This window comes from Acanthopagrus latus, chromosome 4 (genome assembly GCF_904848185.1).
Source record: "Acanthopagrus latus isolate v.2019 chromosome 4, fAcaLat1.1, whole genome shotgun sequence".
NCBI classification, from domain to species: Eukaryota; Metazoa; Chordata; class Actinopteri; order Spariformes; family Sparidae; genus Acanthopagrus; species Acanthopagrus latus.
Window position 1 is genome coordinate 9,483,145 of NC_051042.1, and position 14,367 is coordinate 9,497,511.

The window sequence follows — 14,367 nt, forward strand, 5'->3', positions numbered from 1 at the left end:
GTGGTATAAATAATTTCACTTTTTCCGAAAGGTGTCACTTGTATTTCCCTTTGCATCATTTGTTCGAGATACAGAGAAATTCAGAGAGGGTGTGAGAGAATGTGTTGGGAAATCTGAATTGACTGGGGAGGCTTCCCTCTTAATACCAACAACTTTTTTTTTTCCTTTTCAAGTCGTCTCTAACCTTTGGTAATATTAATTTCTGAATCATCATAGAAATAAATCATGGGATAGAACTACTATCTAGTTATCTAAGTGCTAGTTCCACTTGCATCAGATCACTTACCATATATATATATATATATATATATATATATATATATATATATATATATATATATATATATATATATATATATATATATATATATATATATATATATATGTATATATATATATGTATGTAAATAGGCTTCCCACTTCTTATTATTACACAGTGTGCAGATAGATATGAGACAAAGTTGGAACTGGAAATGCTTTTCTGGAGGTCACGTGAATGTTTGAAAACAATAATTTGGTTCTTATACTTTTGGAGATGAGAGCGCCACATTTTCTGCACAGTTCAAATTGATAAACTCCTGCCAGTTCTTTAAGTGAAGTCAACATTCCAGATCTTCATAACATCCATAAAGGTAACTCTGTGGACCTTTCTGCACATTAAATATACAAGTACTTAACATTGGGGTTTACTGATCATTTAATTGATGAGATCATGTATGAGAGGAGCATTTTTCCACTGATCTTAGATTGTTGTTATTGTTGGTGTCAAAAAAGTGTTTGGATGATGCATTTAGACCAAGAGGTTAATGCTCCAAACAGAGCAACAGAATCCCAGAGTTGGATAGAGAGAGATATAATAGAGCCAAATTTCCCTTGGCACTTGTTATGAGACACACAGATCACCAGAACTTCATCTAATTTGTGAGGAGCAGCTATGTTATGTTCAGTTATGAGCCATGCTGTTTTTTTTTTTTTTCCTGGTATTTTGTCCATTTTAAAAGACCCATCCTTTTGGATAGGCAACTGTGTATGGACAAATGCATTTTCATAAATGTAACAGCGTAGCTGTGACACCCTGTACTCCCTATTGTGTACTTGATGTCAATATGACTCCTGCTTCTATGTGACTCTCATGAAAAACTGATCATACACTTGCTGCTGTATTGAAATACACGATACACAACGTTTCGCATCGGTTGGCTAGTGACTTGGAAATGCAATTTGCTTCTCAGTGCTGGATGGAGCTGCTTAATTACAGAAAGACACTGGGCTCCAACTGAGCTCCAGCTCTAATCAATAACAATGAGTATTGCTCTGTGTTATACACTGAGGTGATCAGCAGCTGAGGATAGATAGGCACAGCTCATCAGTTTGCCTGATTGCTTCTCCCTGTTATTGTACAAATGAATGTTAAACTTATCCTCCTCATCTACATTATCATGTCTTTAAGACTTGGTTAAATATTTCAATGTTTTGTTGTATCGTCAGGTCTATGAGGTACTGAAGAGGACAAGATGCACTAGAGCCAAATACTCCATGGGTAAGGCCTATATCTCTAGTATAAGGGGTACATCAATATGCAATTAACCTGGGTCCTACACAGCATGACCACCACAGAGGAGTGTAGGGAGTGGGATTAGCACTGCCATCGCCAGCGTTTTTAGAATAGAATAGTCTTTATTGTCATTGTACAGGAGGGTACAATGAAATTGTAAACACCAGCACTCCCTGGTACATCAAGCAGGACCAGCTAGCTGCATGGTTAACTGAGCTACAGTAAATATTTTAGAAACAAGTAAAGCTATTTGTCAGTCAGGAAACTCTGTCAATTGAGACAAAGCAGTCAGACATCAGAGGGAAAAGCAGAAGACATTTTTGTCTATTAAATATGATCCAGTTTCATCAAAATCACAGATGATGACGTTTTTACATATGGTGCCAAACAATGGCTAAAATGGCTCTCTATATATAGCAAAGATCTGGTACATGGCAACATATCTAACATGGGGTTTGACAGGGTGATGAGCATGAGATAATCACACAGACTTAAAAAATCCCTGATCTTTGGACAAAAAAACGTAGTCAGTGGTATCACCAACACTGTTTGTTATAAACATCCATCACGGTTTACAAACAGATGTTCTTGTCTAGCTTTTAACAACTGTATTTGCTCTAATTTTATACAGACAGATTTACTGCATTATGAGTAATTTATTTCAGGTCTTTTCATTTTCAGTTTTACAGCAAAATAAAGTAGTCAATCTCTAGATAAACTGGTGGCTTGTTTACAACTTGTCAATCCCTGGTGGACTTTCAGCAGTAATGTTGCCATGTTACCAGATCTCAGCCACCATTGTGGTGGATGAAATGTTATCATAACCAATAGGAATAAGAACAATGAATAGAAATATAAGACCTAACCATATCTGTTATGATACCTACTTTCATATTGCTATGGCAAACAGTAAAAACTAGAGTCATTAAAAACTCTCTATTCATGTAGTTAATCAGAACAATTGTAAAAAAGAAAAAAAAAAGGAAAAAAAATGTAATTGTGTTTTCTGTGTGTGTGTGTGTGTGTGTGTGTGTGTGTGTGTGTGTGTGTGCACACACGCATGTGTGTCTGTATGTGTGAGTGTGCGTTTCCTCCTGGTTTATAATCCTGTTGAATATGCCTGCTCATACTTACAGGGATCACCAGCCTGCTGGCTAATGGTGTCTATACATCTGCGTATCCTCTGCATGATGTGAGTATCACCATCCCCTCATGCCTTAAGAATGCTTAATAACTTTTTCTTGATGTTTACCATAGAAAATTATTCTAATTGAGTGAGGTTCTGATATTAAATACACCAACACTTCTGCTGCTTGCACTCAGTAATTTATGTAAAATAATCACATTTGTGACTAGAATCACTCTCAGGCATGTGACAAATGAGAATTAATAATTTGGTGTTAGATTAATGGCACTATTATATGCATGATGAACAAAGGAAATTGATTTGAAATTTAACAAGCTGTGTGTGCTGGATTGTCTGTGTTTGTACATGTTTGTGTTAAAGGGAGAGATCGAGGGTATTAATGCAGAACCTAATGACAGGAAGGTAAGTAGCACCAGTCACTAAATTGAATCAGATGCCAATACACCAGCAGTAAATTAACAAATGTTCATTCATCTATCAGCCCAAAGAAAGCGGAAATTATTGATTTTAGAGTTTTAATTTGATCAAAGGGAGACTCTTTATAGCACGAGATATACACAAACATTGTCACGTCATGTATTTTAAAACAACCCTTAACATGATGTGTCTCTATCAGATAAAATTAAGGAAGTAAGCACCTCTCAAGCTGTTTCCTACCAGACATTTTCCTCAAAGATTCATGTTCATGTTTGGTTATGGCCAAACTCAGAGCCAAGAATATGATTTATGTATATTTATGTTTATTTAGAAAAGTAGGCAGCTCGAAATGCTTACCCCTTAAATAAAAAATGCTAATCAAAAAGACTGTGGATACACAGTACTGTAAATACAAGTGACTACCATTAGTAATTGTACCATTAGGGATTGTTGTAAATAATGGGTGATGGAGCATAACAGACTATGATGCCAACATTACAGCATTGTTTGTATGTCAGTGCCTCTGTGCATGAATAAAATTAACTTGGCAATTGGCTGGACAATAAGAGCACATGCTGCGTCTGAAGTCATATCCTCCCATGCTAACACTCTCAGTAATTATACTGTAGGCTCTGAGTCACTAAGGCAACAGTCTGATGTTTCCCCCTCAATTATTCTCAAGCATCAGAAAAGCTCTAGCTTGGTGCTTTCAAGTGCCTCCGCAGCAATATACTATAAATCACAGTCCCATATCAGTATGCATGTTCAAGAAACAGGTTTTCCACAGCTGCAGGAATGAGAGTGCTAAGATTCCAGGTTGAACATTAGAGCTGTCCCAAACAATTATCAAAGGATTAATCTTGTGATAATTTGTTCGATTAGTCGACTAATCTAATGATTCATTTTTCGATTAGTCGATTCATCTTTTCGATTAATTTTTCAGTTACAGATTATTTCACATTACATTTTTTGCTATTTGTTGCTCCTCGATGCTTGCGCTGGAGTTGCTGCATGCCGCTGCCTATGTTGTTGATTGAATTCCTCTTCTTCCGTTTTAAACTATGGAGTCTACAGCGATTGGCGACTAGCGTTCTGGTGCATTACTGCCACCATGGACTGGAGTGGGACAAGAGTTAATCTAGTAGACTAGTTGTTTGTGTAGGCCTAAAAGAAATTGACGAATAGACTCCGTTGATTTTGTTATGGTAAGTTTGCTCAACATACCATGAACATTGGCTTTCTCTTCAGATTGTATACTAGCATCTTGTCCGAATAGCACGGTTATTTCCCTACTGTGCGACTGAAAGAGGCATAATTATGTCAGTGTTAGCTTCCCTACAACTGGACGTGCTAAAAATTCTTCTTACAGGACCCGAATGTTACATGCGACGTAGTTGAGCCTGTTTTGCCTTGTATTGTTTAGAAAAGACATAAGCTATATGTCGGCACAGGATACATGTTATGTTAAGTCATGGGATTTTTAAAAAAAAATCCCAAATTAGTGCATCGACGCAAATTATTCATGTGGACAAATTTATGTCGTCGATTACATCGACTACATTGACGTGTTGTTACGTTGAATATTGTGTTGTTAGTGTTCCACAGTGATTTATGTGCCTTGTGGTAGTCAGATTATAGCATGTACACAGAGCACAAATGCAGTAGATTGGAATGTGGCATGTTTATAGAATAAATGGTGATCTGGTATCCAGCCTGCAGGTTTGTTTTTGACTGCATTGATTTCTTTTCACTCGGCACCTCCTTTTGAATGTGTGATATAACTGATGTGGTCTCGCTGCAAACCGAAGGCTAAGCGTTGTTGCATGTTAAATTTCATATTAACACACTTGTTAGCAAGCTAAGACAAAAAAAAATGGTTATTTATACACAAACAGAGCTATTTTCTCAATGCTCTGTAGGAAACGGATAATTGAAGCTGTCTTTTTATCTGTCCTGGATTATGGTGACGTTATCTATAGACATGCCTCTGTCTCCGCTCTTACTCCACTAGACTCGGTTTATCACTCTGCCTTCGGATGCATTACTGGTGACAGTTAATCCTCTCATCATTGTATTCTATATGAAAAAGTTGGATGGGTACCTTTAACAGTAAGACCATTGGATTCTGTTTGATTTTAAAGCCTTGAAGGGAAACATGCCACCATATATCAGCTCTATATTAAACTGGTTATGGAGTGACTATTCATCACACTCTAGTGCTTGTAGAATGCCCCCAAGTTCCCTGGGTAAACACTAAATTTGTCAAAACTGCTTTCAGTTTCAGTGCTCCATACACTTGGAACATTTTACAACGTGCCATGTAAACTTGATACAGTTATACCTATAGAACAGTTTAAGACTTTGATTTCAATCTACTCAGCTTTTGAATATAACTGTTGTTTTAACTATGTGTCGTACTATATGGTTGATTTTATTTGTATTCTGTCATATATATACATATATTCTCATCTGTTATCATTTTATGTACCCATTCTGTTTTTTTTTTCACTCTGTGATTATGTTTGTTGTTTCTGTTTGTTATCACATCTTTGAATATGCAACTAGATCACATCTCAATCACATGTCACAATCACAGTGCCCACCTGTTAGCATTGAGACATTTTCTTATGTAAATCTCAGCATGTTTCTTTTGGTAGCAAAGTTGCTTAACACTGGAGCTAATTCGAACCAATTCATTAGCTTCATGACCAAAACTTCGCCTCACTGGTTCCAAAATCAATAGCTCGATCAATAATGATAATAATTCCTTGATACATCCCTACTCAAACTCAAACGTTAACTGAAAAGTTAAAGTAGAAGGAACTGAAAGTATAAAGAGGATAGACAAACAACCTTACACCATACTTCTGTTATAGAATATACATTATATTGATTATGTCAAGGTAAACATTTTATTTGCTTTAAATGCAAACAGCATTAAAAGCAGATTCACTCAAATGTGCAGAAAAACTGGAACATAATGACCTTTCTCTCATATATTATATAATGTATGAGTATTTATGGTAATTATGACCTGTATCTCTTCACAGCTGCTGTACGAGGAGTGGGCCAGCTACAGTGTCTTCTACAAGTACCAGCCTATTGGACTCATCAGGTCAGATCCATAGCAGTGCTCTGCGGGTGAATTACAAACACATTTCTAGAATTCTTGCAATATGTCTGCCACGGCTGGTGCTCTCGCAGCAGCATGAACTGCCTCCACAAGCCTGCAGGCAGGAAAGATAGATGAGGACTCTCACAAGCTAATTGATGCTCCGCTGACGCTGTTCTCCAAAAGCAATAGTCATGAGCTGAGCCGACTATGGTCCAGGAAAGGGAATGAGAGCTGAATCTGTGGTACTTCCTTATCAAACCCACCACACGAAGGGACTGTGCTACTGATGTTTCACACTGCAGATGACAAACATAATCAGTTCATCATATCAGCAGTTTATAGTTTCATGTTTTACGAAACAATGCTGTTTCAGTTGTTGCAGAAAGAGTGTTTATGCAGTTGTTGGACAAAGGGAGGAGTTTATTTTTTCTGCTGTTCTAAAGACAGCCGGAAGAGATGACTCTTTTTCTGTTGACATATGTAACCTAATCATGAAGACCATGAAGTTATTTGGTAAAGGTATGATATCATGATGTGATTTGATCAGACGGTGACGTATAGATGTTTAAATATTGCACCTTTGGCTCCTCCAACAGGAAGTATTTCGGTGAGAAGGTTGGACTGTATTTTGCCTGGTTGGGGGTCTACACACAGATGCTGATCCCTGCAGCCATCGTTGGAGTCATTGTATTCCTTTATGGCTGTGCCACTGTTGATGATAACATACCGAGGTACACAACACACACACACACACACACACACACACACAGATCATTGACGATGCTTTTTTTGTTTTTGTTTCATTATTGAAAACCAAATATATATACGAAGATAATTTTTTCTTTTATGTCTATGTCTATGTCTATTATTTTTTTTTTTTTTTACATTTTCACAGTAGTGTCACAAACCCTTAAAATAAGTTCTAATTAAATCAACTTAGACAAGATCCAATAAAATAACATAAAATTAATGTTATTTCTATAGCCCAAAATCACAAACATTGCCTCAATGAGATTTACAGTCTGTGTAGCGAACGACATCCTGTGTCCTTAGACCCTTGAATCCAGTGTGGAAAAACAAAATGCTTTTAACAGGGAGGAAAAAATTGACAAAACCTCAGGGAGAGCCACGGAGAAGGGATCCCTCTCCCAGGACAGACAGACATGTAAGAGATGTCGCATACAGAACAGAACAACAAAATGGCAATATACAAATTACACTGACAGAATATCTGATACACATAGTGTGTGGATCCAAGAGGACGACTGAGCAGGCCAAAGCATTGCCAAGTGGTGCCAAGCCCACATGACCTGGAAGAGACCAGGACACACAAGATGAATAGCAGTAAAACAGAAAAGATCAGAGTGAAGAGGTATCCAATTTTATAGAAGTACAGATGTAAGGAGATAATAAAACAAAGGAGAGCAATGATCCAGCAGAGCCCAGGGTATGGGGATCCAGATCCATCAATATGTGAGGCAGCAGGAGCCACAAGAGTGATGTTCCCATTGGCCCGTGGTCCAAGGAGGCCTAAATGAAAAGAGAGGAGGAGGAGGAGGAGGAGGAGGAGGAAGCTATAGAGAGTGGACAGTGAGAGAGCGACACAGCTCTCAGTAGAGCCAGATTGTCTGATGTGAGCTGGGAGGTTTTTCCGGAGAAATTGGGCATGATAGGAAAAGCCCTGCATCCAGCTGACTTCTTTTTCAGCAACGCCTTAAACTCTGATCTGACATGAATTGGGAGCCAGTGCAGTGACGCTAGGATTGGTGTAATATGATAAAATGTTCTTGTACATGTTGAGACTCTAGCTGCAGCATTCGAACCATTACTTTTAGTGGTCTCATGCGGTGGACCTGAAAATAAGGCATTGCACTAATCCAGTCGCGTTGAAACAAAAGCATGAATCAGGATCTCTGCATCAGCCGTGAACAGAAAATACCTAATTTTAGGTCTTTGTGATGCACAGTAGTGAAGTCTTGCTGGCCTGTTAAGCAGGGCTGTAAACATAGTCTAAATAAAATAAAGTATAAAATGTGATGAAACATGATTTAAATCAGGAGCTGACTCATCCTTGAGTCTGTAAACAGGGCTAGGAAACACATTTAATGACTCTTTGGATGGTGCTATGGACCGACTTTGATATATGTCTGAAATGTCTTTGGCAAAGGTTATGTTTACTGTAAACAACACTGATTTGTTAGCTTTCTGTCCAACATGAAAAGCTGATGACACTTGGCAACTTTTTTCTTTAAATCATATGCTACCCAGTGAACGAGCATGATTCATTTGCAATAAATTTCCCCGGTGCTTTAAAAGGAAAATGATTAACTTTTAGTTAAGCATTTTGATTTGTCTCCTTGATCGCACATTTCCATGAGTCCAAGATAAGAAATTTTTCTGAAATATATCTTAGGATGCTTGTTTCCAATGCAAAGTAAGTTGCCACAAGAATTTGGGTCGTAGTCATGGGTCGTAACTTAAACATGTTTAGTAACTACATCTTGCACAATTGTAACACTATAGCACTTACAAGATCTGTTTAGCTGGTGTTAATCTGTTTGTCTGCCCAAAGACAGACAAACAGATTAACACCAGCTAATGTACTCAAAATCCCTTCTCTCTCCCTTCTGATAGTTTCCTAAGGTGTTTCCAGTACCAAATGTCGCCATGATGACAGACCCCAGTGTGAAAACAATACAAGCCAACACTGTTGTAGCTTGTAAAAAATATAACTCACTAGCAGTTTTTCACTCAGTTTAGGAAATCAGTGGCGCACCAAATAATTTGTTGAGATGGAGATCTCGTGGATGAATCTTTATAAACACCAGACTTAGACCGCACCCTCAAACTGGCTCCACCTATTAACATAAACATACTCTTAAGTTTTAGACGTCTTGCCTCACCAAGTCATTATAGACTTTACAGACACAGAGCATGGCAGTTACTGTTTAGCAATATGATTATACAGTGTATATCATGACGCAATAGAATTTTCAGGTTCATTTGTGAATGAACCCAAAAATTGACCAGCTGGTGCACATGTATTCATATGAAAAAGAGATAGTCCCACTCAAGGATGTGTCTTTTGATAAGTCATCTGTCTGGCAGCACATAGAACTCCTATCATCTAGCCAACATCAGTGTGTTTTAGACCATCAGGGATTTTTGCCATGCTGTTTAAACTGAGGTTCCTCTCCATTTAATATTTTAGGGAGCCAGAATGAACAGTGGTAAAACTCAGTGCATTTAACTGTTTGTCATTTTTGCTTTAAGTTTCAAATGCAACTTCTCTTAATTGACAGCCCAGAATTTTTCAGTGAAAAACTTACATTTGGCCAGGTTTCTGAAGTGGGTTCAAGATTTCTTGTATTAATTAAAAATATTAATTAAACATGCAGCTTATTGACATGACAGTTAATTGAGTATCAGCAGTCAGAAAAATATTTTTATTGTCAAAGCATTATTGGAAAGATTTTACAATATAAACATAGCTCATGTCCCATTATATTATATTACATTATATTATATTATATTATATTATATTAGGATGCGTTGTATGATGATGTTGTGTGTGTTGTATGATGTTGTATTATATTATGTCATTTTGTGTTGTGTTGTGTTGTGCCATGTTATGTTATGTCTTGGAATAATTCATCTCTTCCATCGCTGTTTTGCCAGTATGGAGATTTGTGATCACAGGAACAACATCACCATGTGTCCGCTGTGTGACCGCGCCTGCAGCTACTGGAAGCTGGTGACAGCGTGCGGCACAGCTCGAGCCAGCCACCTCTTTGACAACCCAGCCACCGTCTTCTTCTCCATCTTTATGGCCCTCTGGGGTAAGGACACATTCACATCCAATCAAATGAACCGCAACCAACAAGTCAACAGATAAACTACGCAGATTACCAGTGCTGGAAATGTTCCAGTTAATACATAGTGATATTTAATCCATTCAGGACAGCTTTGGTAAAGACAAAAAAAAAAAAGACAAAAAAAACTGAGGCGCACATTAAATTTGCAATTGGAATCCACAAAGATAGCCCCTGAGTACACACAGAGCTGTTCTGCCTCTGATGTCCTGCCAAACTGTGCTGCCATCTGTTAGCAGCAGCGAGACTTCAGACTAGTGAGGTGTTATGTGAGGTGATGAAGCTAGTCACAGACAGAGTCACAGCTCAGCAGCCATCAGGATTCACTGTAGACCTGATAAAGGAGAATACCGTCAGATAAATGACTGCATGAGCATAATAGCTACATGAGTATAGCCTCATCATTAATAATGTCGTCAATATTGTATTTGTATCGTTGCCTGATCTTCATTCTCTGTGCCACAGAGCTCCGTTGTTGTCCAAAGACTATTAAAAACACATCACGGAGACACACTGTTGCACTGGGTGACATGATCCTTCATTATCTTCAGCACACACACACACTGTATTAATTTTGACTCAGTCCTACATAAAATGTCCTCTCACTATTGCGCCAAATGTAGATTTATCCGCCACCGAAAATTGTCACCCACTGGCCATGCCAGTCATTTCAGGAATGTATTCATGTATGCCATTTGCTCTTAATGACACAAATACATAGCATATGGTCAGTTTCTTAAAGATTTACATTAGGAACCAATGGTTTTATAATCTGAGAGCCACAGAGTGGGAAGGAAAGTTATAAATTAGTGAAATAAAATTACAATTAGTCAACAGCTATCAATCATATATAACATGAATGACATATTTAACAATGAATAACTAGGGATACACGATAAATATCGTGCAGCCGAAGTTATCAGCCCAATAATGGAAATTTTACACACGTCGTCACCGGTGTGGATGGTCACGTATAAGAAGAACACAACACGAGGGGGGAAAATTCTTGTCACAGCTATGGAATGTCAAATAAACCACCTTTGCTAATTATATCTTAGCCTTTTTTACACTCAGTTGTGCATACACTTCAGGTTAGCGATTTATTCTGAAAAAATCTAAAAATGTAAGTGTCTATTATTGGTTATTATCAGCATCGGCCATGAGTCAGGTTAAGTTATTGTATCGGCTGAAAAAAAAGATCCATACCCTGTATCTCTATTAATAGCCTAGTCTACACTTGACCACATAGTACAGACGATACAGTATTTGTACAATTTTGACAGTAGGAAAACGTCCATGTCACATTCTACATTCCATATTATTTTTAGATGGTGGGTGTGTCTGTAGAGAAACGTTTGCAGAAACAGCTTATGTTTGAGCCTTCATTTAGCTTGCTGTGTGCTTGGTTACACAGCGGTTCTCTTCATGGAGCACTGGAAGAGACGGCAGATGCGACTGAACTATGTCTGGGACCTCACAGGCTTCGGAGAGGAGGAGGAGGTGAGATAACACTACAAATGCTTTTTCTATACCTTTTTAAAGATTTACAGTCAGGAGTGTATAGTTCAGAACACTTGTTCAACATTTTGGGAAGTGTGAGACTTGATGTCCATCATGTCATCATGTAATTAGTTTTTTTTTTTTTTTTTAAAGCAACATTATTGTTGTGTGCTAATACAGTGTGGCCCTTTGAAATTTACCTGCACTTGTAAATGCATTATCATGTAATATTTAAAAGTTCAACAGTGTATTTAAAAAAACTGCCATGGTCCTTTAAAATTAAAACACAATGTCACAAATAAAGAGTTGTGACGTAAAAGTCCCATGAATTTTTCCTGTAGACAATTAAATGACTGAATGTTTGAGCTCTTTTACATTTCAGATCAGCATGAAACTCTACCATTTGTATTAACATAGATGATTGATAGCTGTTTTTTTTTTAAAGCACGTGCTGTTTAGATAACATGTAAAAGACTTAAGCTACTGTACATGTACAATGAGATTCCACAACCCAAGTTATATATGTAGTTAAATTTCAATTCCTTGTAACAACTCAAAATGACACTATTTATCATGTGAGGAATACAGATGTTTTTCACTGCACATCACTTAAAAAGCACAGTCCCAAGTTAATGAGGCTGATATAGAGGCACATTTCAAAATGTGCATATGAATGTTCCTCCTCTGACTTCTCTGTGTGCTTGGTTGTGACTCAGCCTTCAGTAAAAATGTTCCCACACAAAGCCTCAGAAATCAGCATTAAAACCATTTTTCTTTTAAATTCACAATGAAATGGAACAGTGCATTAGTAAGTTTTTTTTTTTTTATGACAGATGTTTACTTCTCATTATTTTTCTGTAAAGACAATGACTGCTGAGTGAAATCTTCTCCTAATGTGTTTATGTTTGTGATGTATTTTTACAGGAGGAACATAAGGTTTGGATCCCACTCATCTCATATTTAAACTCACCTGCTTCCCTTTTTAATTCACTGCTGTAGATCTGTTCTGCAGTCGCTAACAGTAACATCTTCTCCCTCAAGGTGTCTAACAATCTGCCTCAGGGCTTTAGACTTGATGTCTTCTTTATCGCTTTGCTCCTGTGTAGGGTTTGTCCGTTACTTTCCTCTTTCTGTCAAAGATACATCCAGATGCTGGCCATCCCTGTGGCCTCATAACACCATAGCAGTTCAGAGTTTACAGGCCAGTTAGTCGACTTATAGCGTTCGTCTCTCTCCCCTGTTTACCTTTACTTTTCTTTTTTTTTTCTTTTTTCCTGTTAAGCAGAAACAACTATTCCCTCCACACTCATTGAACAATGCCCTGTGTGGACAGTGTGAAGTAATAACAACAAATAAAGGAAGAAGTGCAAAAAAATGGGCTAAGCACAGTAGCCTTTTCCGTGCTCCGTCTCTTCCTGTAGCTCCCCGTCTGCCCTCGGGTGCACCTCCCATGCATCCTCCATCTGAGGTCCAGCATGCTACTGCGTATAAAGGGAGGATTGGTGATTAGTAACCAGGTGCCAGATCTGTCAATCACTCACCTGGCGCTGCTCTCCTGAGCCCTCTCCACCTCTCTCACTCCTGCAGCCGCACCTCGACCACGCTCACCTCCACAGCACCTTTTTAAAAAAACCTTAAATTAGATTAAAAGAAGCAAAACAGGGCTACTCCTGGTGGTACCTGTGGCTCTGGCAGCAACTACTCAGGCTTATTTTTGTTTGAGTTGATTGAGAAAGACAAACAAATTCAGTGTGAAATAATTGTGGGAAAGATTTCTTCTTCAGTTATTCCCAGATGTGAAGAATAGCATGTGATGGTACTGAGAAGGAGAAGCCCCACATCATTTCCACAGATCCAGCTCATGTGCTCTCAGCTCAGCTGGAGCCCTTATGGGGCCCACATGAACATGTTGGCTGGGAAGACAGTGATAGTTAAACACATCAAGTTCTCAAAGACCTGAAAAAAATGTTCTCGGAAAACCTTGAACAGGTGTGAGAGATCAGACACACAGGGTAGCTGGTTCTGATTTGCCCCTTTACTTATGTTTGAATCATAGTCATGGGTACATTATTTTGAATTGTAAAATAAAAGTCTGCACTGATCAATCCTTTAATAATATCAGTAGAAAAATTACTAGAAAGTTGCAGTTCCTCTCAGCTCCATAGAGCTTTATTTAAACTCGACTCAACTCATTGATCTCGTCTTGTACATATAAAAGAATAGCATCAAAATGTCAAGTAACAAAAAAAACAAAAAAAACAATGCAGAACAAGTGTATTTGTTGAGTTGTGTACTTAAATTATCCCAAATGTTTCCAACAATTTCAAATCTGCCTGAGGAAGAAGAGGTTTACCCAAGTTAATAGCTTGTTTAAATTGGTCGCCTGTTGCTAGAACTTCCATGAGTGAGACAGAGAGTGAGGAAGGAAGTCGGCAATTGACACTTAAATAAACAGTACAAAACTGTAAAACTTTACCTTGTCATGAACATTTGCTTTGTCCCAAAATCACATCAGATAGATTTTAACTCACAGTAACCCCCAATGAATCCTGCTCTGGGCTACTGTGAGTTCTACTCACACACCCACGCACACAGTTCTGGTGTTTAAGCCTCTTTTGTTTCTTAAATTACCAACTACACAATACTACCGCCTGGGTGCCGAACACGGCTTGTGCGTCTTGCTTTCTTTCTTCCTGACTTCTCTTCTGCACATCTCCGACGCCTCCTCCATCCGAGGTCCAGCACGCTTCTGCATATAAAG

At 38.1% G+C, this 14,367-nt stretch overlaps 1 protein-coding gene across 4 annotated transcripts in view; it reads left to right on the forward strand.

Annotated features, from left to right (window-relative positions):
* Positions 1-14,367, forward strand: part of ano1a (anoctamin 1, calcium activated chloride channel a) — a 77,549-nt gene that overhangs the window by 44,748 nt on the left and 18,434 nt on the right. For 3 of the 4 annotated variants that reach the window (XM_037095137.1, XM_037095134.1, XM_037095136.1), the window contains exons 7-14: positions 1,489-1,540; positions 2,692-2,747; positions 3,063-3,104; positions 6,170-6,234; positions 6,831-6,965; positions 9,913-10,073; positions 11,521-11,606; positions 12,531-12,542. In XM_037095137.1, coding sequence (XP_036951032.1) covers positions 1,489-1,540; positions 2,692-2,747; positions 3,063-3,104; positions 6,170-6,234; positions 6,831-6,965; positions 9,913-10,073; positions 11,521-11,606; positions 12,531-12,542 — 609 coding nt within the window. The remainder of the gene's footprint in view (positions 1-1,488; positions 1,541-2,691; positions 2,748-3,062; positions 3,105-6,169; positions 6,235-6,830; positions 6,966-9,912; positions 10,074-11,520; positions 11,607-12,530; positions 12,543-14,367) is intronic. The other variant, XM_037095135.1, reaches the window with a different exon arrangement.